At 43.7% G+C, this 26599-nt stretch overlaps 1 protein-coding gene across 1 annotated transcript in view; it reads left to right on the top strand.

The window, feature by feature from the left end:
• The window catches only part of LOC122075591 (dehydrogenase/reductase SDR family member 7), a 90387-nt gene extending 64090 nt beyond the window's left edge, over positions 1-26297 (top strand). The window contains exon 12 of the mRNA XM_042640664.1: positions 25856-26297. Within this exon, the coding sequence (XP_042496598.1) occupies positions 25856-25945 (90 nt within the window). The 3' untranslated portion in view covers positions 25946-26297. The remainder of the gene's footprint in view (positions 1-25855) is intronic.
• Positions 26298-26599: the final 302 nt, after the last annotated feature.

Below are 26599 nucleotides of genomic sequence, written 5' to 3'. Positions count from 1 at the left end.
CTTCAGTTCCATTCCAGCAAAGAAAACATTAAGGGGGACTTGGATGTGCCGGTAAATAAGGAAGGACTGCGTAGGGAGGTAGTTAGAAAGAGCTCACCAAGCTGTGGCGAGGGATATGGCCTCCAAATGATGTTGTGCTAGGGTCCTTTATATGAATGAACTCCAAGCAAAGGTAGAAGAGAACAGTCCTTGAGGAGACGGGGACCAGATAATCTTGTCTTGTCTTCCATGATGACCAGGGGGGATGGGGGGAGAGGGAGGACCAGAGATCAAAGGGGGGGGGAGAGAAGGAGGGGGAGACCGATCTCCCTGAGAGATGATAGAGGCATTGACAGATTTACTCAGGCCGCAAGAGTATATAATTCTGGGGGAGATCAAGGAGAGAAGAATTCCATCGGGGTGCCAGGGGTCGAACCAGAGGGAGTTGGAGGTACCATCCCCTATAGAATGAGATATCGCACCTAGAGCAATAATTCTAGAGGAGAGAATATTACGCCAAATCCAAAAGGGGTCAAAAGGGAGGGAGGCAGTCCACAGGGAGTCATTTTTGAGGAGGTAAGAATGGACCCAAGAAACCCAAATACTGTTATACTTAAGAGGCAATTTTGCAGATAAGCTTGAGGATGTCCATAGAATTAACATCTTTGGTTCTTCTAAGGCCTAGACCCCCTTCTGATTTTGGACTACAGACTTTGGCCCAACTCTGAGGATGAAGGAATTTGGATGAGCCCGTACCTTTCCTGAGGAAGGAACAGAGCAAATGCTTTATGGATTTGGCGGTGGCAGCAGGGAGGAAGAAGATGCGCGACCAATAGAGATATATGGATTGGAGGGCTGACCTGATGAGGACCAGCTGACTAGAATAAGAGAGGAGCTTACCCTTCCAGAGTTGGAGCCTCTTCCTCTGAAGGTCAAGCAGAGGGGAGCAGTGATGGGTTGAAATCCTAGAAGATATAAGGGGAAGGCCAAGATATTTAACGGGAAAGGAACCAAGAGAGAATCTAGTGATTTGGAGGAGATTGGTCTGACAGGAATGAGAGACTCAAAAGATTATTTTTTCGGTTGAATAGATATTATATAAAACAAGGAAATAGGGGGAGGGATATACAAACCGGAGGAAGGTCCCAGAAGACAACAATAAGCTTGTTCTTTAGGGTGTCCACAACTGGCCTCTAAGGGAGGGAGACGAGTTTGGAGGAGACGTCAAAGTAGATGGCTTTCCAAATCTTATCGAAAGATCTAGAGTTGGAAGACCATCTACGAAGGTTGCGCTCCAAAAGCAAGCTTTCCAGCTGAGTCACAAAGAAGTACTAGAGAAGGTCATGTCAATCCAATTCCATTTTCTCTGAAAGGGGATGGGGGGTTCTCTGGGCAGGCCAGCATTTGGCGAGGACAAACTTCCAAATGCGAGAGAAGGAGCATTCAAAGAACAGATGATTGGTATCTTCGATACCATTCCAACAAAGACAGTAAGCAGGGGAGACAAGAATATGGAGAAAGATGAGGAAGGATTGGGTAGGGAGGCAGTTGGAGAGAGCTTTCCAGACAGTAAGGCTATGGTGAGGGATGTGGCTATGAAACCAAACAACCTATGCTAGGGGACGGAAGGGATGGAGCAACGTGAGTGGTTTTAGACCGAGGTGGAGGAGAAGAGACCTGAAGGCCAGGGGGACCAGATAATTCGGTCTGCACTAGAAGTGGGGGATGGTATGGAGGAGATGGAATTCCAAAAATTGGATAGAGTGGGAATATTGGGATTGGTCTTGGAACTATTGGAGATGATCGAGAAGACAGAGGCAGATCTAGGGATGCTAGAGGAATAGACCGATCTATGGCCTACAATCAAAGAAGCGCCCAAATTGGATGGTGTGGCAGAAATACCAACTAGATCCTTTTAAGACATGAAGAGAAAATAAAGCCTATTAAAGAACGATCCATTTTCCACGGTCTACTCGAACCATTCCCAGCCCCCTTGGGTTGAGTAATAACTGAGCTTCTTCAGCCCCTCCTCTCTTTTACAGTCGATTAGTTTTGCTCCTCTCAGTATTTAGTGGTTGGATGCCAATTATCAAGCCAGAAGGAAGTATTCAACCCATTTCCAATAAGATATTTAATGGTAGTCAAGGCATGAGGTTTAGTAAGGAGGATCTTACGCCAGTTTGGTTTGATGCTACAAGTCCAAAGGGAATCTTCGCTCAGGAGGGAAGAGTAGACCCACGATACCTAGATACCCGGATGTTTGGAAACCACCTTCCAGGACAACTTAAGGATGGAAGTGGAGTTGACATCCTTGATGTGCCTATGCCCAGACCTGCTTTGCTTTTAGGAAGGCAAATAGAGGACCGGCAGATGGGGTGAAGAAATCTGTTGAATCGGTTCCTTTCCAAAAGGAGCAGAGGAGGGATTCAATGGATTTGGTGATGGATTTGGGAAGCTGGAAGACTCCAGACCAGTAAATATAGGAGAATTAAAGCACTGATCTGATGAAAACCAGGCGACCCACATAAGACAACAGCTTACCTTTTCAAATTTGGAGCCCCTTGCAAATTTGGGAGAGCATAGGGGGCAGTGATGAGTAGTAAGCCTAGAGGAGATGAGGGGAAGACCAAGATATTTAATAAGAAGAGAGCCAATGGAGAATCTCGTTAGCTTGAGAAGACGGGCATTGGAGGAATAAGAGACACCTACTAGAAAAAAACGGGATTTGAGCAGATTGATGTGAAGGCCAGAGAAGGACTCAAAGAGATGGAGAGAAGACATAATGGAAGAAATGGACCATTCATCCGCTTTTGAAAAAATCATAAGGTGATCGGCAAAAGTCAAGTGGGTTAGATTGGATGCTTTGCACTTGGGGATGACAGAGATGAGAAGATTATCAGTATATGATTGGAGAGATCTGGAGAAGACTTCAAGAAAAATACAGAAAGGGAAGGGGGAGAGGGGACATCCCTGTCGAATGCCAACAGAAGAAGGAAAGAATCTAGTAGGAGAGCCATTAACGGGAACTGAGAATTTGGGAGAAGAAATGCAGGCATGGACCCAGTTGATGAAGGGTGGTGGAAAAGACATGGAGAGGACTCTCGAAATAAAATTTCATCTAATAGAGTCAAAAGCCTTGTGGATATCAATCTTTGGGAGGGCAGTAGGGGAGTGAGAATTCTTGTCAAAACCTCAGACAATCTCGTGACAAAGGATGTTGTCTGAGATGCTACGGCTAGCAATGGATGCAGATTGGTTTGCACTGACAAGAGAGTTGATGACAACTTGGATGCGATTGACAAGGATTTTGGCAATGAACTTGTATAGGAGGTTGCATAAGGAGATGGGCCTGAAGTCAGCTAAAGAGGAGGCACCGTGTTTGTTGGGGATGAAGCAGAGGAAGGAGTGCTTGATGTGGCTGACTTGGGAGGGGTTAAAGAAGAAGCTCCTAATGGCTTTGATGAGCTTTTCACCAATGATGTCCCAGCAAGAGGTGAAGAAGCCCATACTGAAGCGAGGTGCTTTGTTGGGCTTGTGAGAATGGACAACCGCATGGATTTCCTGATCAGAAGGAACGGATTGGAGGGGAGGGGAGGGGAGCAGGAGCGGAAGAGGGAGGATAGAAGATATCCTTGAAGTAGGACTCACATTCCTCTTTAATATCAATAGGGGATCTCAAGATGGTTCCATTGCTGGGCACCAGAAGGGGAATGGAGTTAGAGTTGGATTTGGCCTTGAGAGATTTGTAAAAATACGAAGAGTTTGAGTCCCCAGGTCAAGCCATTTGATCCAGGACTTTTGCTTGAGAAAGATTTCTTCCTAAAATAGGAGGGAAGCTAGCTCAAGATAGGTCTCCTTTTCTTCAAGGGCCAGAGAGAGCTAAGGAGATCAGATTGCAACCAAATCTGAATGGATTCAAGCTTGGACCTACAATCGGAGACCCTGGAGGAGATGATACCAAAGGTGGAGGAATTCCATTCCTTGAGGGCAAGCTTGACATTTTGAAGCTTAAAAATGAAGGAGAAGAGGGGCAAAAGACCAGGGGGAACACGAATGTCTCATGCAGTTTAAACTATAGGAAGGACACCAGTGTGGGAGGACCATATGTCGAAGAATTTGAAGGGCTTGGGACTGAAGGAGATGAGGGGATGGATGAACATTGAGATGGGGTAATAGTCGGAGATGCTAGGAGGATCGAATGAAGTGTGGGAAGAGGGGAAGGAGGAGAGCCAGAATTCATTGACTAAGATGCGATCAAGCTTGCTGGTGACACAACTGGGACCATATCTTTTGTTATGCTAAGAAAGCTTGATACCAGACCATCTAAATTCATCGAGACCAAAGTCCTCAATGCAGGAGTTAAAAGTTTCAATGGAGGAGAAATCAGTGCTAGATCCATCACACTTCTTATGGGCATGGCGGATTATGTTGAAGTCGCCCTAACTCCAAGATGGGAGGAAACTTGGGAATCGAGTAATTGAAGGTCATCCCAGAGGGGGGCACAATTAGAGGCGCTATTGAGACCATTGATGGCAGAGAAGAAGAGAGAGTTGTTGGAAGGAGCAAAGATAGAGAGGGATGAATCGGGAGGAGGAAGAGATGAGGGATGGTAGGATTTTAGAGGGATCCCATAGGATCCAAATTCTCCTAAGAGGATTGAAAGAGTAATTGGAGAGAAAGGACCAAAAGGGAGCGGCAGACGCAATGTGCGCAGCATTGGGTTCGGGCATTCTGGTCTCAAGGACAAAGCACATAACGAACTGGGAGGATTTGATATGGGCACGAATATTCGATTGCTTTGCTAAGGAATTGAGACCCTGAATATTCCAAATAGTCTAACAAATTATGGGGAGGAAGGGGGGCATGGTTTCCTTAGAGGGGTTGAGGGAGGGAAAGTAGGGCTGGATAGAAGAAGGTTGGCTTTAGTGGCGTCTATGGTAGTTGATGAGGGGGGGGCGTAAGTAGGATCAGATGGGGGGAGAGTGGCGGCGGTGCACAAATGAAGGGAAGGTTAGCTTGCCAGAGAAGGGGGGTTGCTGGTGTTGGTGCAGGAGGAGCCAGAGTGAGAAGGCTTGCTAAGGGGCTACGAGGGGCCTACTGATGTTGCTGATGATGTTGATGTTGAAGGGCAAATAGGGGGAAAGCCCAAGCTCTAGATGGTGCAAGGGGGGGGGGGAGGGTTGTTGGTGGAGTCGTGGCAAGCAGTGCCTAGTGAAGGGGGGTTGTTGATGGCGTCTCTACAAGGTGCTGCCCCTGTTGGGAGAGCAAGGCGAAGGTTGAAGGACCCGGCGAGGCCCTGATTCTGTTGGAAGAGCAGATCAGGGGGAGAAGCCGTTGTGGCAATGCCCTGCCCCATCGGAGAGGGATGGGTAGACGAGGAAGACAGAGAACCAAGGTGGGTCTGCTCCAGCTGGGAGAGCTGGGCAGGGCAGGGCAGGGCAGGGCAGGGAGGAGAAGATCTGGCAGTGTGTTGAACATGCTGGAAGAGCAGGGCAGGGGGAGGTCATCGCGGCAGGATCCTGCCTCTGCTGGAAGAGAAACACAGGAGGCAGGGTGGCATGGCCCTGTCTCAACAGCTGGACAGGGGAGGAAAGCATAGAATCAGCATAGCCATGCTCCTGCTGAAAGAGCAGAGTAGGGAAGAGGTCATTGATGCAGTGTCCTACCCTTACTGGAAGAGTATAGCCCGTGGGAGCAATTGAGGGGTGGAACAAGAGCCCGAGTGCCTTGGGGTGATAGGCATACGGAGGGCCTGAGAAGGTGAGAAGACAGTGGTGCTGTGAGAGGAAGGTAGGACGGTAGCAACATGCATCGCCTAAGTGACGAGTTGAGATGAGGGGTCCGACAGGGACAGGTGGGTTGGGTTAAAAGGGTTTAGCGGATCAAGAGGAGAGGGTATGTTGGGGGTCGTGGGATGAAAAGGACCTATCAGTTGGGCCGAGCCCAGTTGAAGGCTAGAAAGAGAAGAGGTAAGGGCCCGATGCGAAGGATTGGCTAAGGAGGAGAATGGGCCTGAAAGGGGGGGTGGAGGTTTAAGTGGGCTGAAGAAGGAAAGGGGGGGAAACAATAGGAATTTCTAGAGGGTAGAGGGAGGAGGGGGTAAAGAGACATGTGAGGGCAACAAAAGGGGGTTGACAGAAACTTTATTAGAGGAATCCAGGGAAGGAGGCACGTCAGAGCTTAAATGAGGAGGAGGCGACAATTGATGGACGTTTTCGGCAAGGGAAAGACTACGAGGGCAGAGGCTGCCGAAAGGGGATAGAGACAAGATGCGTTGCCCGGGGACCACTAGTCCAAAGTAGGAACCAGCAATCGACGAGCATCAGCTAGAGGGAGATATAAAGGACACTGCCGGTTGGGGTGTTTTTCCGACGACCCTATCTCTGACCTCGGTTGGGGTGACAAGTGACGGCAATGGAGGAACGAGAAGGGGGTAGAGGGTAGAGATCAGATGAGGGAAGGTGGAGGGGTAGTGGATGTCGGTGGTAGGTAAGATGGTGGAGGGATAGGGTTAGATGGTGATGGAGGTAACCTGGTGCTCGACAGAAGGGGGAAGGGACGATGACGGATCATCAAAGGTCGGAGGAGGTTTGATGCAATCCATGGGATTGTGGCAAAATTTTTTGCAATCGCAGCGGTGTGGGGGCATCTAGTTATAAATAATTCTTAATGGAAGGAGGTTCCGTCATCGTCCATAACAATAACAGAGGACAGAGGTGGCATGTCGACAGAAACTTCGATGCAAATGCAAACTTAGGAGAGGCTCTGCATTCTTTTGGTTCGGATGTCAGTGAAGAGGGGTTGTCCAACAATGGAGCCAATGATACTAAGACTCTTTCACACCAGAAATAAAGAGTAATATTAAGAAGAGTGATCCAAAGTGGTATGGAACAGTGGTCTATTTTATGCAGCTGCATATAGTGATTCCATTAACGAAGGAAAATAGGTTTGTTGCTGACATGCCAAGGGCCTCTTTCCATATGGCTGAGCATGTCAATTTCTATGGAGAAGTTGAATAGAAAGACACCATTGTCAAGCAAATAGGTTACTAGCTGAACTTGCAGTTTCCATTGTTTTGGAAGGGAACTTTTGACTATAGGGAAAGGTGGCCGACTAGCAAGGAAATGACCAACAAGGCAGTAACGCCATTTGGAGATCTTAGAGGAGAAAGATGAAGCCAGAAAACATCGAATCTTCTGTCGCCAAGGAGTTGAGGGGGAAAGTAATGGAGGGATAAGTCATGTTTGGAGGTGCGAGCAGAGGAGCTTGAGTAGGAGGTCTAGGGAGAAGAAGAAGCAGAAGGGGACGGAGGAGGGGACTTAGGGGAGGGGGAGGTGGAGGTGAAGGGGAGGGTGTGGTAGGGAAGGCGAAGGGTGGAAGGAGAAGGAGCGGGAGGAGGGGGTGGAGGAGGTAAGGGTATGGAAGTCATCGCCTACTATTGGAGATGGAGGCCCGATTCAAAAAGATTGGATTTAAAAAGATTTATGTGGAGACCTGAGAGGTGCTCAAAGAGATGGAGGGAGGACATAATGGTGGAGATGGAGGATGGGTCAGGCTTGGAGAAGGTCATAAAATCATCTGCAAAGGCAAGATGGTTGAGCATGAGGGATATGCATTTGGGAATTGGAGAAATGAGATGAAGGTCAGTGGAAGATTGGATGGAGCGGGAGAGGACCTCAAGGCCAAGGGAGAAAAGAAAGGGGGAAAGGGGGCAACCTTGCCTGATACCAACTGAGGGGAAGTTTCCAACAGAATTACCGTTGACTAGGACAGAGAAGGAAGGGGTGGAGATGCAAGAGCAGATCCAATGGGCGAAGTAGGGGGGAAAATCTGAAGCAGGACTCTCGAATTGTTTCGTGATACCGATTGTTAGCGTAGTGTGTATTTGATGTATGGGCCCTTTCAATCATCGTCTGTACGCTTTTGGGTACGGGATTTTGCTTCTACCTTGCTTTTGTTTGGTAATGGACCACTACGTGGACCCTAGTTTCCCTCGTCTTTCGTTAAATCCTTTGGCTGGCCTTCACCCCCTTGAGGGTCTGTTCCTTTAGGTTGATCTCTTTTTGCGATGTCTACTTGTTTTGGGGTTTTAAGGGGGGAGAGGACCTGGTTGTTCAAGAGACGATGGTGCTGCAGAGATCGATAACAGAGAACAATGGTAGGGAGGGCTAGGAGAAGAATGATCTTGTTACATCCATTGCATGACATGAAAATATGCTTGGGAATGGAGGTGAAAATCATTATGATTTGTTTTTTCCTGAAAATATTTCATCGCCTAGACGTCGTAGAGGATTGAGAATTCTAATTTGTTTCCATATGAAATCCTATCGGGTGGAGTCAAAAGTTTTATGGATGTCAATTTTGAGCAAGGTAGACGAGGAGTGAGATTTTCTATCAAAACCTCTTACAATCTCGTGGCACAAAATGCAGAATGATATTGTTTAGCAATGCTTCTTCCTGCTATGAAAAGTCGAATGATATGGGCTGACAAGGGAATCAAAGACCAATTGAGTCATATTGGCAAGGATTTTGGCTATGAATTTGTATAGAAGGTTATATAGGGAGATGGGTTTGAAGTCTAACATGGAATCCACACCCACTTTCTTCAGGATTTGGCAGAGGAAGATATACCTTGTCCCTTTGATCTGAATGGGGTTAAGAAGAAACTCTTGATAGTGATGATGAGGCCAGATCTGAAAATATGCCAATAAGAGAAGAAAGAGCCCATGCTGAAGCAATCTGGCATAGGAGCTTTGTTCGCTTTGTAAGAGAGGACAAAATTTAAGATTTTATCCTCGGAAGGGATGGCTTGGAGGGAGGGAACAAATTTGTTGAGAAGGTCAAGAGGGGATGGGGGTTAGAGGGAGGATCGAGGGGTGAAAAAGATCAGAGAAGTAAGAGGCAGCCTTGGATTTAATGTCTTCAAGATTGAGGGGAGGAGCCATTTCGGGAGATAAGCTTAGGGATGGAATTGACATTAGTTCTGTCTTTGAGGGATCTGTGGGAGTAGGAGGAGTTGGAGTCACTTAGATTAAGCCATTTGATTATGGATTTTTTATCCTGAGGAAGCTTTTCTCTTGGGTAAGGAGAGAGGGGAGGTCGGAGGAGGTAGATTTCTCTTCTTCATCCAACGAGGCATTGAGGAGATCAAGCATAGCACGACAGGAGGAGACTCTAGAGGATATGTTACCAAAGGAGTTGGAGTTTCATATCTTTAGAGCAGACTTGACATTTCTGAGCCTCCTAGTGAAGGAAATAAGAGGGGAGGAGAAGGCTTGGACAGGGATGGCCCAAGGTTCCCGAACAATAGGGATGAATTTCTGGTGGAGAGACCACATATCAAAGAATTTGAAAGGTTTAGGGCCAAAGGAGATGTCGAAGTGAACGAGAAGAGAGATGGGAGAGTGATCTAAAATACCAAGAAGATCAAAGCAAGCATGGGAAGAGGGAAAAGAGTCCAGCCAAGCCTCATTGACAAGGACTCTATCCAACTTGCTAGCTATCCTGGCAATCCCACTTCTGAGATTCTGCCAAGTGAATTTATCACCTAGCCACCTTGTCGTTCATGGCTATATCATTGATACATTCATTAAAGCTCAACTGAGGGAAGGTTAATGGGGTCTCCACCAAACTTCTCGTGACTAGCTCTCACCAAGTTAAAGTCACCTCTCAGACCCCAAGGAAGGGATCGAATGGAGGGGGCAGTGGAGCGGAGCTCAGTCTAGAGGCAATCTATCCAGTGCACAATTAAGAGCATAGATAATGATGAACAAACAAGGGGGGAGCCTGAGGGGGGAGGAGATGGAGAGTGAATTGCATGGGTAGAGGAGAAGATGATAGAGAGGTTGATCAAGAGGGGGTTCCAGAGAGTCCAGATTTGACCACTCAGGCAGTGGGTGTAGTTGGAAAGAAAGGACTACGAGGGAGCAATGGAAGAGACAATGTGGATGGCATTGGGCTCAAGGACTTAGGTCTCAAGAAGGCAACAAAGGGCTGTAGTGGAAGATTTGATACGGGAACAAATGGAGGCATGCTTTGCTGAGGAGTTAACACCTTGCACATTCTAGATGGTCAAGGGAATCATTTGGGGGAGGGAGGATGGGTCAGCAATTGCTCAGATGAGCCAGAAGGGGCTTTGGAGGAACCCAAAACTGATTTGGTTTTCTACCTTCTTTGATATACCCTGAGAGGGGAAGGTTGGGAGGCTCTGATTGCTTTATTTTTGGGGAGAGTCCCAATTTCCTTGAGAAGAGAGGAGGATCTGGTGGACCTGGGTTTCTTCTTAGCAGTGATGGTAGTCTGCAATGGGGGCTCATGGATGTCTTGTGGAGTGTTGATCAGAGAAGTGTCTTTATAGTCAACGGTCTCAGGCAGAATGTCTGGATTGATGGCCACATCTCAGGAAGGGTCTGAGTAGGTCCAGTGTGGCGAGGAGCATTGATCAAAGGATCATGGACATGCTGGAGACGATAAGCAAGCTTTGCGGGCTCAGGAAGGGCCTGAGCACACCCGAGGGTTGGAGAAGCACCTTCTAAGGTGTTGTGGATAGGCAGGATGCCTATGGAGATCGGGGAGGAGCTCAGGAGGGGCCTTGTCCTTTAGTTGTTCTTGTTCCATGCATATCTAAATGTAAATTTTGGTGAAGGGACCAAAATGGGATTATTGTGCATTTCATTTGGAAATTTTGTTCATAACTTTTTTGGGGGGTATATATATATATACATAAGTGTGTGTGTGTGTGTGTGTGTGTGTGTGTGTGTGTGTTTGTGTGTGTTAAATATGGGAAGTGGTTCTTTGTCCAGAACCATAGCCTATGCCAACGCTCCATGTGTCTGTCACTCTCCTCCCTAAAACAAGGGGTAGAGATGTCTTATCACATGAAAAGAGATACACATGGGATCTCTGGCGTAGACCAGGCTTACAAACACAGTTCTTTTTCCCATTAAAATATATAAAACATGCATAATATATATGATGGCTTTGAGTCATTACAAAAGAGAGGTCGGGGTTTAATTTTCCTCAGTTACAATTTTTTTTAAAGAGAGGTCGTAATGTTGGGCCGGTGGGCCCCAAAAGACCCAACTGGGATAGGTGTGGGCTCACTTAAGAACTTAAGCAATTTAGTTCTAAGATCAGGGGCAAAACAGTAAATATGATGATGATGATTAGAATCAAGTGGCAATCCTGTAAATAAATAGAAGTTCACAAGGGGCAATGGCACTTTTGGTAATAAATCAGAAATTCCTACAATGGGAATTTGATTTATTGTTGAGGGTCAAACTAGAATGGAAAACTCTCCATGGCAAACTGTAATAAGGAGGGGATGGAGGGGCATCAATATGGAAATAAGCAATTAAAGGTTTCAAGCCACGATTCAAGGAAGGGATCGGAGTCGTCTTCAACCTTGGTTTGGAAACCAGTAGCGGAAAACCAGTTGCAGCTTTGAAGAAGAGAACTTGATTAGAGCTCTGTTGGATCTCATATTTTAGGGCAAGGTTCCTAGGTCAGATGCCTCTTGGATGCAGTCAATGATCACAGATGATGTAGGAGGAAACCTAGACAACAGGACTTCCTATTGGTGCCGTTCAAGTCGACAATATTGACTCACTAGGACCTAGGTTGGGACTGAGATTGGTGGGGCAGCACAATACAATGACCAGCATGCATATGTATTCGAAATAGAAGCAATGCAACAACAGCCAATAGTAATCTAGACGGAAAAGCAATTAAGCTACATAAATCTCAAGCGGGAAACATGGGGAAGGGAACATGGCAACATACTGTATATTAAGCACAAATCAGTTCAAGAATCAAAGAGTAGTTATCATGCTTTTCCTCAAGTCATTCAACTATTAAAGAGATCAACAAAATTTTTAATCACAGAAAATTAAATATGTGAACGGCAGTAGCAGAATGTAAACTCAGCAGGACAAAATATGTGAACAGCAGTAGCAGGTTGTAAACTTAGCAGGGTATTTTAAAGGATAACAGAAAAATAATAATGGCTTGAAAACAGAGAATATTTCAGAATTCAGTGGGGGAATAATGGGAAGATAACAAGGGGTCCATGGAGGTAGAATGGGGGGGGGGGTTTACTTACCTTAATGCTGTCCCGATCTGAGGAGAAAAGAAGAAGCCAAAGTCTTCCGAAACTGAGGTGCAGGCCACCTTATTTGATGAAGAAAATAATCCAGCTTGATGGTGAAGTGTTCAGCAGCAGTCCGATGGAGCTTTTGATTGAGAAGATATTCAACTATTTTGTTTGATAGCTGCAGCAGATATAACAGCAACCGAGAGGGACAGAGAGTTAAAGAGAGGCAAGGTGAGAGAGAAGACCGAGAAAGAGAGGAGGGGCGAGAGTGAGAGGCAAGAAAAGGGAAAGGGCAGCGAGAGCGAGGAATCGTGGGGGGGGGGTTGGGGAGTTCTTTTCTTTCAAAATTCTTCATTCATTCATTAATTGAAATTGTGGCCAATGGCCTTACATAAATAAGGAGGAAATTACTAAAAGAAAAGATTATCCTAGGAACAAATATTTCGGAAATAAAGAAACTTTCTAAAAAAAGAAAAATAGGATAGTATCTAGTTTCTAATTATTCAAACAATAAACAGGAAGACATAATAGAGTAAACTACTAAAATAAAAAGAGATCTGGTGGGGGCCACAAAGATTGGCCAATTGGGAGGAGAGAGGATCGAACCCAGCGCTGGGAAGGCTGGTTCGATTCTCTCCCTTTCCCTCTGTTTTCTTCTTTCTTCTTTCTTCCTTCTTCCTTCTTCCTTCTTCCTTCTTCCTTCTTCCTTCTTCTTTCTTCTTTCTTCTAGTTTTCCTCTGTGAGACTTTCCTCCAGCCAAATAGAATGCACATGAGGCTGGGTCTTGCGCCTACGCTGCTGGCACATGTGGATGTCTCTATCAACTCTCCCCGGCTTGGAAGAATTCACCTACGGTGAATTATGGCTCATGTAGTACTCAAGTAGATCTAGGTTTAGTTGTTGGATTTCTTGCACTGTGATCCTAGTGTTGTCAATTTCCGGACGTCCATGCCACTTGACCAAAAACTCTTTAGAACCTCCTCTCTGTGTGGATACAATCCTCTCATCAAGGATTTCTTCAACTTCTTCAGTTCTCCTCGTGACCTTAGGTACAGGTGGTAAGGAGGTTAGGGGAAGTAGTTGGGTTGGTTCAGCGGTATCATCAAGGGTGAAAGGGACGTTCTCAAGGTCATCAGGATAGAGGGGGTAATGGTGGAGGCACCATGGTATGGGACAAGATCTTCCACATTAAAAATATTACTGAGTTCTATATTAGCTGGTAGATCAAGGACATAGGCATTGGCACCTATCCTCTTAAGAACCTTGAAAGGACTTGTGTTACGAGCGTGTAGTTTACTGGCTTTTCCCCTAACAAAACGCTGTGGTTTGACTCTAACCATCACCATATCTCCCTCTTGAAACTCTTGTAGCCTTCTATGCACATCCGCTTTTGACTTGTATTGATCGTTGCTCAGTGCTATCTATCTTCTTATACCTGCATGCAAATCATGTATGTGCTGATAAGACTCGACTGACGAGGTGATCCTAGAACTGGACACAACTGGGACAAGGTCAATGGGTGCCCAGGGCTGGTATCTTGAACAAATCTCAAAGGGTGACAGACCAGTGGTACGGTTCTTAGAGTTATTATATGCAAACTCGGCCTGGCTAACGACTCGATCCCAATTGGTAAGGTGTTCTCCTATGAGCCAACGCAACAAATTTCCAAGACTCCTATTGACAACCTCAGTCCAACCATCAGTCTGAGGGTGTAAAGTTGAAGAGAAACGAAGCTTAGTGCCCATCATCCGCCATACGGTCCTCTAAAAATGATTGGTGAACTTAACATCCCTATCGGACACTATGGTGAGGGACAACCCATGGTACTTGACAACCTCATTAAAGAAAAGTTTGGCTACTATGGACGCATCAGAGGTCTTGTAGCATGGGATGAATAGGCCATCTCCGAGAAACGATCTACAATCACATAAACAGAATCATAGCCTCTTGAAGTTTTTGGCAAACCAAGCACGAAGTCCATGCTAAGGTCTTGCCAAGGGGCATAGGGAACGGGTAGGGGAGTGTACAAACCCGTGTTCTGCTTTTGTTGTTTGGCAGTCTGGCATGTCCTACACTGACTCACAACTCTAGCAACATCCCTCTTCAGTCCTGGCCAAAAGAATCGGTCATCAACGAGGGTGATGGTCTTATCTCGACCGAAATGGCCAGCGACTCCCCCATCATGCAATTTCCAGATTAGGAAATCTCGGAGTGAGGTCCTGGGAATGCACAACTTGCTTCCTTTAAAAAGGAAGCCCTCCCGGAGTAGGTAGTCCGAGTGACTGACAAGGTTACCTACACTCAAGGAAGTGAACGACTCACTAAAATCAGGATAGGTGAGGTACTAGTCCTTGACTCGCTCGAATCCTACAACTTCTACACTCATGGTCTAGAGCAACACACTAGCCCGACTCCTAGCATTTGTGCGACTAAGGAACATGTTTACCCAGCTTAGTGCATCTGCAGCGGTATTCTCTACACCAGGTCTATGCTTGAGTACAAAGATCTACTCTTGGAGAAACTCGATCCACTTAGCATGTCTTTGGTTTAGTTTCTTTTGGGCATTCAGAGCTTGGTGGTCAAAGAATAGAACGAATTCTTGCAGTAGAAGGTAATGTCGCCAATAGTGCAATGATTGGACAACCGCATAGAATTCTTTATTGCATGTGGAATATCGTTGCCTAGCTTCATTAAGCTTCTCACTAAAGTAGGCAACAGAGTGTCCTTGTCCTAGTCCTAGGACACCACCTATTCCAATACCAGATGCATCAAAGTTCATTTCAAAGACCTTAGAAAAATCTGGGAGGCGTAGGATGGGGGCCTCATTCATAAGCTTTTTAATCTCAGTAAAGGCCTTTGTAGCACTCTTAGTCCGTTGAAACTCCTTTTTCATGCAGTCCGTGATAGGAGACATAATGGAACTAAACTGGTAAATGAACCTCCTGTTGAAAGTGGCTAAGCCATGAAAACTTCGCACTTCATGGACATTAGTTGGCTGAGGCCCTCTACAATCGCTCTCACTTTCTCAGGGTCAGCAGATATTCCTTGGGCTGATACAACAAACCCTAAGAAGATGACTTGATCACTCATGAAGATGCACTTCTTGAGGTTGACATAGAGTTTTTTCTTGTAGAAGCATATGAAAAACCTTCTGTAAGTGATCCAAGTGGGAAGATGGGGTCTTACTGTAGATGAGTATGTCATCAAAGTATACCACTAAGAACTTGCCGATGAATGGTTGAAGTACTTGATTCATTATTCTCATGAAGGTGCTAGGTGCATTTGACAAGCCAAAAGGCATGATTAACCACTTGAAAAGACCATCCTTCGTCTTGAAGGTTGTCTTCCACTCATCTCCAGGCCTAACCCGAATTTGGTGGTGTTTGCTCTGGAGATCGATCTTCGAGAAGATCGATGAGTTGGCCATCATATCCAACATGTCATCAAGTCACGTTGGTTTGAAAAGGGCATCAATATGGAAATAAGCAATTAAAGGTTTCAAGCCACGATTCAAGGAATGGATCGGAGTCGTCTTCAACCTTGGTTTGGAAACCAGTAGCGGAAAACCAGTTGCAGCTTTGAAGAAGAGAACTTCTTGATTAGAGCTCTGTTGCATCTCATATTTTAGGTCAAGGTTCCTAGGTCAGATGCCTCTTGGATGCAGTCAATGATCACCCAAAACAGTAAGGGAAGAGAGGGTATTGAATGTCTGAATTCTCACTGACGGTAAAACCAAACCCAGGAGTGGTTCCAGGTAAGAAAACACACCTGAGAAGGGGGGTTTAGAGGTCGATGCTCCTGGGTTTGGGTGGCCCAAGAGTGGTAAACCAACCCTAGAACTCCCAGGAGAGATCGATGCCCACTTGAGAATCTGAAGCAATTTTTGAAGACTGCTGTTACCGCCAGTTACTTGAAAAAAAAATAAAGAGCCGTGAAGAGAGGAAAGGAGGAGGAGGAAGAAGAAGGGGGGGGGGTGGAGGAGTTAGTGCAGCCCTTGCTGGACTGCTGAGATCACAGGAAACAGAGTACCATAAAGAAGAATGAGAGGAGAAAGAAAGACGAGAAGAGGAGAGGTAGGGAGGTTGCAGGGAAGAAGAAGAAAAGGGGGGTTTGGTGTCTTGCTGGACAAGGAGGAGATAAGAGAGAGAGGGGGAAGGGAGTGATTTCACAGATTAAGAGAGAGAAGGAAGGGGGGCGGGAAGACAGCCACAGAGGGTTCTCCAAATTCAATTCTTCAATAATCAACTGACTTCATTCCTTGGGTTACATGCCTTACTTATATTAAATCAAAATAAAAACTCTCAAGACTGAAATAGAGAATCCTATATGCTTCCTAAATTAAAGTCTAATAAATTAGAAACACAATAAAACTAAATTGGAAATTTCTACTTACCTAATAGCTACCTCAAAATAACCTAAAACAAAAGATAACAAATATTCTCAAAACAAAATATAATCCTAGAATATTCTATTAATCTTGAATCCAAATTAGTAACTTAGATCCTAAATTGGATCTGGGTCTTGGTCTGGGTCCTGGAGTAGGTTTGGGTCGATCCATCGGAGCGCTGCTGCATCAACTCCCCTGTTGTTTAGAGAAACTCATCCACGAGTTTTATAGAAGGAGAGAATCAACACCACTCGATCAACGTCCTTGATCAATGGCTCCAAAGAGTTAAAGATCCAGTGCACATCGTGATCAACGGTCACGATTTTCTGATGGTCGTCAACAAATGATATCTTTGATCGGAATCAGGTGGTGGGGCTTCACAAATGAGATCGGGCCATCGGTCAGTTCTTTAGAAGCATCCTTCATCGGATCGTCCCGTTCATCTTCAACATCAATAGCAAAGCGTAATGTAATGGTCTCTAGATGGGGGCACGGTTCTTGAGGTGTTTCAGAATGTCATGAGCAACGTGACCTTGCTGTCCGTCGAGTTTCCGAATATGTGACTCTAGAGCATCAAGCCTTGTGTTAATGTCCTGGAGGGTAACAGCTTGTGCTTCCCTTTGTATCCCATATGCTTCCCTTTCTTCTTGAAAAACTTTTGCCATCTCTAACATCTCTTCATTTTGTCGAAGTAACTGAGTCCACAGTTCAGATGAGGGGGTGGTGTAAGCAACCATTGGAGTAAACAAGTTGATAGGAAATTTACTTTGATACCAGATAATGCGGGGGCCGGTGGGCCCCAAAAGACCCAACTGGGATGGGTGTGGGCCCACTTAAGAACTTAAGCAATTTAGTTCTAAGATCAGGGGCAAAACAGTAAATATGATGATTATGATGATGATTAGAATCAAGTGGCAATCCTGTAAATAAATAGAAGTTCATAAGGGGCAATGGCACTTTTGGTAATAAATCAGAAATTCCTACAATGGGAATTTGATTTATTGTTGAGGGTCAAACCAGGAATGGCAAACTCTCCATGGAAAACTGTAATAAGGAGGGGATGGAGGGGCATCAATATGGACATAAGCAATTAAAGTTTTCAACCTACGATTCAAGGAAGGGATCGGAGTCATCTTCAACCTTGGTTTGGAAACCAGTAGCGGAAAACCAGTTGCAGCTTTGAAGAAGAGAACTTCTTGATTAGAGCTCTGTTGGATCTCATATTTTAGGGCAAGGTTCCTAGGTCAGATGCCTCTTGGATGCAGTCAATGATCACCCAAAACAGTAAGGGAAGAGAGGGTATTGAATGTCTGAACTCTCACTGACGGTAAAACCAAACCCAAGACTGGTTCCAGGTAAGAAAACACACCTGAGAAGGGGGGTTTAGAGGTCAATACTCCTGGGTTTGGGTGGCCCAAGAGTCGTAAACCAACCCTAGAAATCCCAGGTCAGATCGATGCCCACTTGAGAATCTGAAGCAATTTTTGAAGACTGCTGTTACCGCCAGTTACTTGGAAAAAAAAATAAAGAACCGTGAAGAGAGGAAAGGAGGAGGAGGAAGAAGAAGGGGGGGGGTGGAGTCATCAGTACAGCCCTTGCTGGACTGCTGAGATCAGAGTAAACAGAGAACCATAAAGAAGAAAGAGAAAGGAGAAAGAAAGACAGGAGACGAGGAGAGGTAGGGAGGTTGCAGAGAAGAAGGAGAAAAGGGGGGTTTGGTGTCTCGCTGGACAAGGAGGAGATAAGAGAGAGAGGGGGAAGGGAGTGATTTCACAGATTAAGAGATTAAGAGAGAGGAGGGGGGGGGGAGGGGGAGACAGCCACGGAGGGTTCTCCAAATTCAATTCTTCAATAATCAACTGACTTTATTCCTTGGGTTACATGCCTTACTTATATTAAATCAAAATAAAAACTCTCAAGAATGAAATAGAGAACCCTAATTGCTTCCTAAATTAAAGTCTAATAAATTAGAAATACAATAAAACTAAAATTGGAAATTTCTACTTACCTGATAGCTACCCCAAAATAGCCTAAAATAAAAGATAACAAATATTCTCAAAATAAAATAAAATCCTAGAATATTCTATTAATTTTGAATCCAAATTAGTAACTTGGAACCCAAATTGGATCTGGGTTTTGTCCGGGTCCTGAAGCAGGTTTGGGTCAATCCATCGGAGCACTGCTGCATCAGGTCGAGCCCAAAAATTGAAATTTCGGAAATTTCAGGTGCAATTTTCATAAATGTTCGAAAGTTGACCGAAATGAATAGTTTCTGATAACTGTAACGTTTCTGTGAGGGGACTAATACTGAAATCTTTGCGAAACAATTGGAAATTTACAACAAAGATGCACATGCCCTCCTACCATTTATCTGGACAGTTCTTTGAGGTATCTCACCACTTGAGTTTTCATGGCTCAAGGTAGCATGGTACTTGGATTGCTAAAAGAAAATATGTATTTCAGGTTTCAACAAGATTTGCATTTGAAATGATCTAAATTAAATATATATGTGAACCACTTTCAAGGATGGGAAGACTACAAAACTCATGCCTATGCCGAGTATGTGTCATACACATGTCAAGATAGATTATAGTACCAAAACGATTGGGTGTGATTCTTACATGAACCACATACAGAATACAACAGAATCTTGTCCTTATTAAGAATATGCACTTTTAGCTACCTGTAAGGATGTGATAATCATAGTTATTAGAGCGGAAAGGCGACCGAGGCGTTTGAGGGTCTTCCGAAACGCTTTTGCGATAGGACGGGCATAAGGTGTCGCCTTATCGAATAAAGCATTCTAGGGTTTTTTTTTTTCTGTAACCATTTTATTTGGCACAAATAGCATATTAAAAATTATATAATTATACTTATATGCTAAATAAAGGTTAAGGATTCATACCAATGCAAGATATTCATAAGAAAAACAAATCAATAAAGTGAATAAACTAAGTAAGTTCATCTTTATCATAGCATATAATACAACTATGAAACAAAATTATAAATATAAAGAAAAGAAGGCTGTTAAAATATGTTGAAGTGTTATTACACTAGGACTAGGACTAGGACTTAGTTTACTTAGACTCATGTATAAACTAGTATCAGAGGTGGTCTGATCACCAGATCCAAATCCCAACCCTCCTCCTCCGTCTGCTATGATCTAAACCCTCACCGCTGCAACTAGTGACCTGAACCCTCACCGTCACTTGCAGCCTACAACAAAACCGATAGTCCCCTACCCTCCATTACTCCTCGAAAAAACCTGTGACCAAACCTCACCGACAGCCTTGCGAACCTTGCTGTAACACCTCGCTAACCATCGCTGCACCCATCTCTGCAACAACCTACACCTTGCGATCGAATGATCCTATTGCTGCAAATCTCTTGCCTAAGCCTTCTGCCTGAACCTGTAACTCTCGCCTGAAACCTCTTGCAAATCCCTGCAATCATTCCGCCAACGCCTATAACCTCCACCAAGAACCATCCTTGCTCCTTCTACCTGCAACCTCCACCGAGAACCAAAATTCTAGCCTCGCCTACCGACAAAAACAAGAAGACCCCTCCATCGTGAATTCTCTCGTGACTCATCCTAACAGAATCCCTAAACCGACCCAATTAGACAAAAAACAAACCTATTCTTGAACCAATTTACCCAATCCTACACCAACTTGACCAAACCAAACCTATTTGTAGACAAATTAACTTACCCCTACACCTAAACCAAACTTACCACATGTGGTAGTAAAAGAAAAAAAAAAATTCTATGAATGAGGAAAATTTTCCTCTCCCTCAGTGGTGAGTGTTCTCCTACTAGGGGCCTTTGTCTTGGCGTTTCTTATGGTTCATTAGCTCTGGCTTGGTCGTCTTATCTTGTGATTGCTTGTTGAACATGCACCTATGGCATCTGAAGATTCCAGGATATCAGTTACTCAGGAAGCGGGGGCCATTCCTCTGGACATGATTACCCTCTCTTCCCTACTAGCACCATCAAGTTAGATGGAAGCAACTATCTGATTTGGTCTCGGTCTTACTACCTATCAATTGCTGGTTGTGGTTATGCTGGATTTCTCATTGGTGATTTAGTACGCCCTCCTACTGCAGGTCCTACTCAGGACAAATGGGATGCTACCAACTGGATGGTAATATCCTACCTTATTAATTCTATGTCTTCTATTGCTCAGACAAATATGTTACTTGATTTTCTTGCTAAGATTTGGAAAGCCATTAAGGCCACTTATTCTTGCGTGGGCAAGCGTTCCCAGTGTTTTGAACTGAGGAAGAAGGTTCATCGAGCACTCAGAAAGAGCTTTCTGTGGTTCAATATTACTCTGATTTGCAGGGTATATGGAATAAGATTGATTATTATGAGACTTATCAACCTGTTTGTGATGCTGATGTTGTTGGGCTTAAGAAGCGTGAGGAGGAGCTCCACATTTATGATTTCCTGGTAGGTCTCAATGTGGAATGTGATCAGATTAGGCCTAATGTGCTTAATCCTAATGTGCTTAATCGTGATCCATCACCCACCTTTGAAGAAGCCTATTTAATCATTCAGGCTGAGTAACAATGTTGATCTGAGATGGGACAGTTTGTTTCTCAGGATCGATCCACTCTTATTTCTTTTACTGGTACAGGTTCCCGACCTAGTACTTCATCCTCTTCCAACAAACCAGTTGTTAAATGTGACTTTTGTGGCAAGGAGCGTCAAACAAAGGAGACTTGTTGCAAGCTTCATGGACGTCACATAATTCTCTTAGGTATAATCAGGGTCGTGGTAAGCCCACTTAGGCAAATCAGTTCGAGACCACAGTTGGTTATGTTAGCTCCATTATTGTAGGTGCATCCTTCTCTACTGATGAAATGTGCTATACTTCGTCGTATGTTAACTCAGATGGGATCCTTTACTGCTGCTGCTGCTGCCTCTTCTCTCCCAACAATCACTAGCTCCCACTCAGCCCTCTCAGGTACTATTGTTTGTGGTCCTAGTGTAACTATAGCCTCCCAGTCCTGGATAATTGACTCTGGGGCTACTAATCACATGATTGGTTTACATACCTTCTTTTCTACTTATTGTCCCTCTTTAGGTAATACCTAAGTTCGCATTGTTGATGGTTCCCTCTCACCTATTGCTGGGTTGGGTCCTATTCGGTATTATCCTTCATTACTACTATCCTCTGTGTTACATGTTCCTAAGTTTTCTACTCATTGTGTGTTTCAGGACTTGGTGACAAGGGTAACGATTGGCAATGGTAGAATGAGTGGTGGTTTCTATTACCTAGACATTGGTCTCTCTCGGGCTCTACACACTTCATCTGATTTCGCACTCTTTGAACTTTTGGGATGGCATCGACGTCTAGGTCACCCCCATGTGGCACTTTATCTAGATTATTTTCAGCATTAGTTAAACACTGTACTATGGACCAGTTTATTTGTGATGCGTGTGTTTTAGCAAAACAAACTCGGAATGTTTATCCTCTTTCTAATAATAGAAGTATTGTTCCTTTTGCTTTAATTAATTCTGATGCTTGGGGACCTACCCGTCGTGTCTCTGTTTCTAGCTGTCGATAGTTTGTTACTTTTATTGATTGCAATACTCATTCTACTTAGATTTATTTATTGCATCATAAGAGGTTTTTCAGTGCTTTCGGGAATTTCATTGCATGGTTAGGATCCAGTTTGATGCTAAAATCAAGATACTGTGCACTGATAATGGGAAGGAATATATGGATGGTTCCTTTCAGTCTTACTTGGTTGATCATGGGATAATTCATCAGACTAGGGCTATCATACCATAGACGATGGGACTGTGCACTGATAATGGGAAGGAATATATGGATGGTTCCTCAGTCTTACTTTTGAGTGTCCTTTACACCTTGCCATAAATGATAGTGATACTTAGAGGGATACTGGAATACAGACTACTAGTTCAAAGGTTCCCATTGGTCCAAAGGTTATTGTTTAGGAGGAGCAATCAATTCAGGAGCAGGAGGCTCCCATTGGTCCAGAGGTTATTGTTCAGGGGGAGCCATCAATTCAGGAGCAGGAGTCTCCCATTCAGGAGGACCCGTAGATTCAACAAAAAACACAGGATGGTCCAGTGATAAAGCTATTCTCTCAAAAAAAAAGAACTGAAACTACCACTCATACTACCACTGCTACTCTATTGCTTCCTGATCCTAAGTCCTCTCTTCCAGGTACAATCTTTCCCCTCACTTTTGATCAGTCTCTTGATGCTCCTATTACTCATAGAAAAGGCAATCAAACTTGTACTCAACATCCTATCTCTAATGTGGTGTTATATAATGCTCTCTCCCCATCATATCTTGCATTTGTGTCCTCCTTGTCCTCTATTTCTGTTCCTAAAACTTGGCAGGTGGAAAATATAGAACCTAAGTGGAAGGAGGCAATGAATGAAGAGATGAGAGCTCTTCACGAGAATAACACATGGGATCTAGTGGTTCTTCCCTTGCAAAAGCGAACAATTGGCTACAAACGGGTGTTTACAGTCAAGTATAATGCTGATGGGACTGTGAATCGGTACAAGGCTAGACTGGTGGCAAAGGGCTTTACTCAGACTTATAGGATCGAGTACCAGGAGACCATTGCACTTGTTGCATAAATGAATATAGTCCAAGTTATCATCTCCTGTGTAGTGAACCGAGGACGGGAGCTACAACAACTGGATGTCAACAACGCCTTTCTTCATGGAGAGATGACGGAAGGAGTGTATATAGATATTCCACCTGGATACTCTAGTTCAGAAACACAAGGCAAGATGTGTAAACTGAAAAGAGCTCTGTATGGATTGAAGCAATCTCTCAGGCCATGGTTTGGTCAGTTTCACTAGGCCATGATAGTTGTTGGCTTTATACAAAGTAATGCTAATCATACACTATTTATTAAAATTGTGGGTGATCGGATTACTGTGCTGATTGTATATGTGGATGATATTGTTGTTATTGGTAATGATACAGATGAAATCTCTAAGTTCAAGGCCTATCTTGGTAAGGAGTTTGAGATCAAGGACCTAGGAAGACTGAAATACTTTCTTGGCATAGAGGTGGCACATTCAACCAAGGGTATTGTTCTCTCCCAGAGAAAATACTTTGGACCTCCTCTCAGAGACTGGTATGTTGGATACTCTTATTGAGGCTAACTCTCATCTCAAAAGCAAGGAAGGTGAACCTATTGATAAGGGTCGGTATCAAAGACCGGTTGGAAGACTCATATATGTATCTCATACAAGACCAGACATAGCTCATGCGGTAAGTTTGGTGAGTCAGTACATGTATGATCCCTATTCATGACATATGGATGTTGTGAACCGGATTCTTACGTACTTAAAGACAGCCCTAGGTAATGGCATTTTATTTTCTCCTACAGATCACATGAGGATTGAGGCATACATTGATGCTGATTGGGCAGGCTCTTTAGACGATCGTCGCTCTACTACTGGCTACTGTACATTTGTTGGTGGTAACCTGGTTACGTGGCACAGTAAAAGGCAGTCAGTTGTGGCTAAATTAAGTGCAGAAGCTGAGTTTCGAGCTATGGCACATGGGATTTGCAAGTTACTTTGTTTGCAAGGTCTCCTTCATGACCTGGGTGTGTCAATCCAGGTGCCGATGTTATTATATTGTGATAATAAGTTAGCCATCAGTATTGCACATAACCCTGTTCAGCATGATCGTACCAAGCATATCGAGATTGATAGGCATTTTATCAAGGAGAAGTTAGAGCAAGGATTGATCTATATTCTTTTTGTGCGAAGTGAAGATCAGCTAGCAGATATTCTCACAAAGGGACTTAGTTGTAAATCTTTTCATTTTATTTTGTCCAAGTTGGATATGCGTGATATCCATGCACCAACTTGAGGGGGAGTGTTGAAGTGTTATTACACCAGGACTAGGACTTAGTTTACTTAGACGCATGTATGAACTAGGACTTCTATTTTGCTATAGACAAAGAAGGGGTTGTACCCTCAGGTACAAGTCTAATTTTCCCCGATTCTACAATTTATATAAGTATTTATTATACTTACCTCTATGATGCTAAAATGAGTCCCTAAGGTCATCCACTATTCTACTCCTATCAGTCCGATTATGGCTGCAACTAAGGTCAATATCACTGGAATGGGAAAAGAAAACCAAGAAAGAAGATGAAGAATGAAAGACTGGAATGGGAAGAAGAATGAAGGAAGAGAAGAATGGATTAAGGGAACAGGAATATAAAGAAAGAAGGAAGAAAAAACAGATGAGAAAGAGATCTCCGTTCAATAAACAAAGAATTGGAAAAAAAAAAAAAAAAAAAAGAGAAGAAAAATAGTACCTTGCCGGAGCCGAAATGGCTTGAGGAAGGAACACTGGTGCTCTAGTTCTCCCAAAAGAGGAAGAAAATAGCCAAAAAAAATTTGCGATTTGTGATTTGTTAAACCAAAGTGTGGTTTTTGACTTTATATTGATTTGATTCCATAATTCTCAAGTGTACAGAATTCCCATAGACTTGCCAATCACAACAAAAGATATGGAATCTGTGGTAATATATAAAAAAATAAAAAAATAATAAACAAAAACATAAAAGGTGTCCGCCTTGGTCCTAAGGCGTAGCAAGGCATCATAAGGCGCAGTAAGGCGTTGCTTTAGCCATTAAGGCGGTGGCGTTACGTGAAACCCGTAAAGCACATGACTGCCTACTGCTTTTGGATATCTGAATATGAACCATACATCAATGAGCGCTTGGAATTTTTGCACCTTCTGGTAGATGTCTCTATGCAGAAAGTCAACACTTATGCATCACCCTAATATTCCAATCTGTCAAACAAGGTGTCAAGTATTGGTAGCAGTGAGCATATCTGGAAGGTCGATTCAAGTGACATATCAGAGTGACAGAGATGCTGGATATGCGCATGGATAAGACTAGGATACCTAGATGTATTTTTTGAACTTTGTAACCAATGTGACAAGTTTGGTCAAAGCAAAAGTTTGAGAAATGTTTTTAAGATGAAAATTAATTGGGGTTCCCTGTTCATTGTTTACCGGGCACAGACCGGTGGAATCCTTCCATTCGTCATTCTAAACGCAATGGTGTAGCATAATTCCATTCCCTTTTGCAAGTTCGTGTATTTGTAAGGGGGCAGATGTATCACCTTAATTTTGTTTTTAATGACAGATGACCAACATACTCGATCGCTTTTCTGCCTCTTATGCTTGCATGATGAAGTTCTGATTTGTTCTCAATTCGAATATAAGTTTTTGGTTTCTATTCTGCCAATTTCAATTTCACATTCTATTTGTTTGAGTTGCATTTGTAAAGATTAAATTTTACCATTGTTTTAAATTAGGCTGCTTCTATAATAAATGCAAATATTTTATTTTATTTTATTTTTTTGCCTCAAGATTGGTGGGAATCGAGTTAAAGCTGCTGCACAGAAGGGAAACCTCTACTCAATGGGATTACTCTTTGGTAACAAGAAGAAGGCAACTTGAGCAGATGATGCTTATAACTGTTTGTCAGTAGATTCAAAACTAGATCCATGTAACATGTATCTGTACCATTTGTTTTTAGTCTCACTTGGATGACTCCATGCTTACAGAATTTATTTTGTTTATTTGTTTTCCTATCAATGTTCTTTCTCTTTTTCTCCCCCCGCCCCTTCCCTCCTTCCCTCCCAATTTCCCTCCTGGAATAAGGCAATGGTGGTACTATTTTGGTGGAGCAGCTTTCTGATTGACACTGGCAGTCCTGTCTTTTGTTTCTAAATTCTGTCAACAACTGATTAAAATACAAACTTCTCCCATCAAATTTTGTATGAAAATATCAGTTGATCCTTTTTCCTCCTTTTCAGGTGGCAATGTGATTTGTATACCTTGGTTGTAAACTTTGTTTCTTATTGTTTAGAATTTTTGAAATGTATATTTTGTTGCCAGACATTTTTTATGCCACTTAAATTATTGGCTAAAGTTTTAGGTGTTTTCGGTCATTTGGGTTAGTCTGGGTTAGAATCATGTAATCTAATGGATTTGGGTGCTCAAGGTCCCGTTATTACTCAAAGCAATGAGCAGATAGATATTGCCAATCTCTATCAGATTGGATAGAGCTCCTTCAAATCTATCATGGAGGACTAATTTTGAAGATGCCTT

Source organism: Macadamia integrifolia, chromosome 4 (assembly GCF_013358625.1).
Source record: "Macadamia integrifolia cultivar HAES 741 chromosome 4, SCU_Mint_v3, whole genome shotgun sequence".
NCBI classification, from domain to species: Eukaryota; Viridiplantae; Streptophyta; class Magnoliopsida; order Proteales; family Proteaceae; genus Macadamia; species Macadamia integrifolia.
The sequence above is the reverse complement of the archived record's forward strand: the minus strand, read 5'-3'. Positions and strand labels throughout refer to the sequence as shown.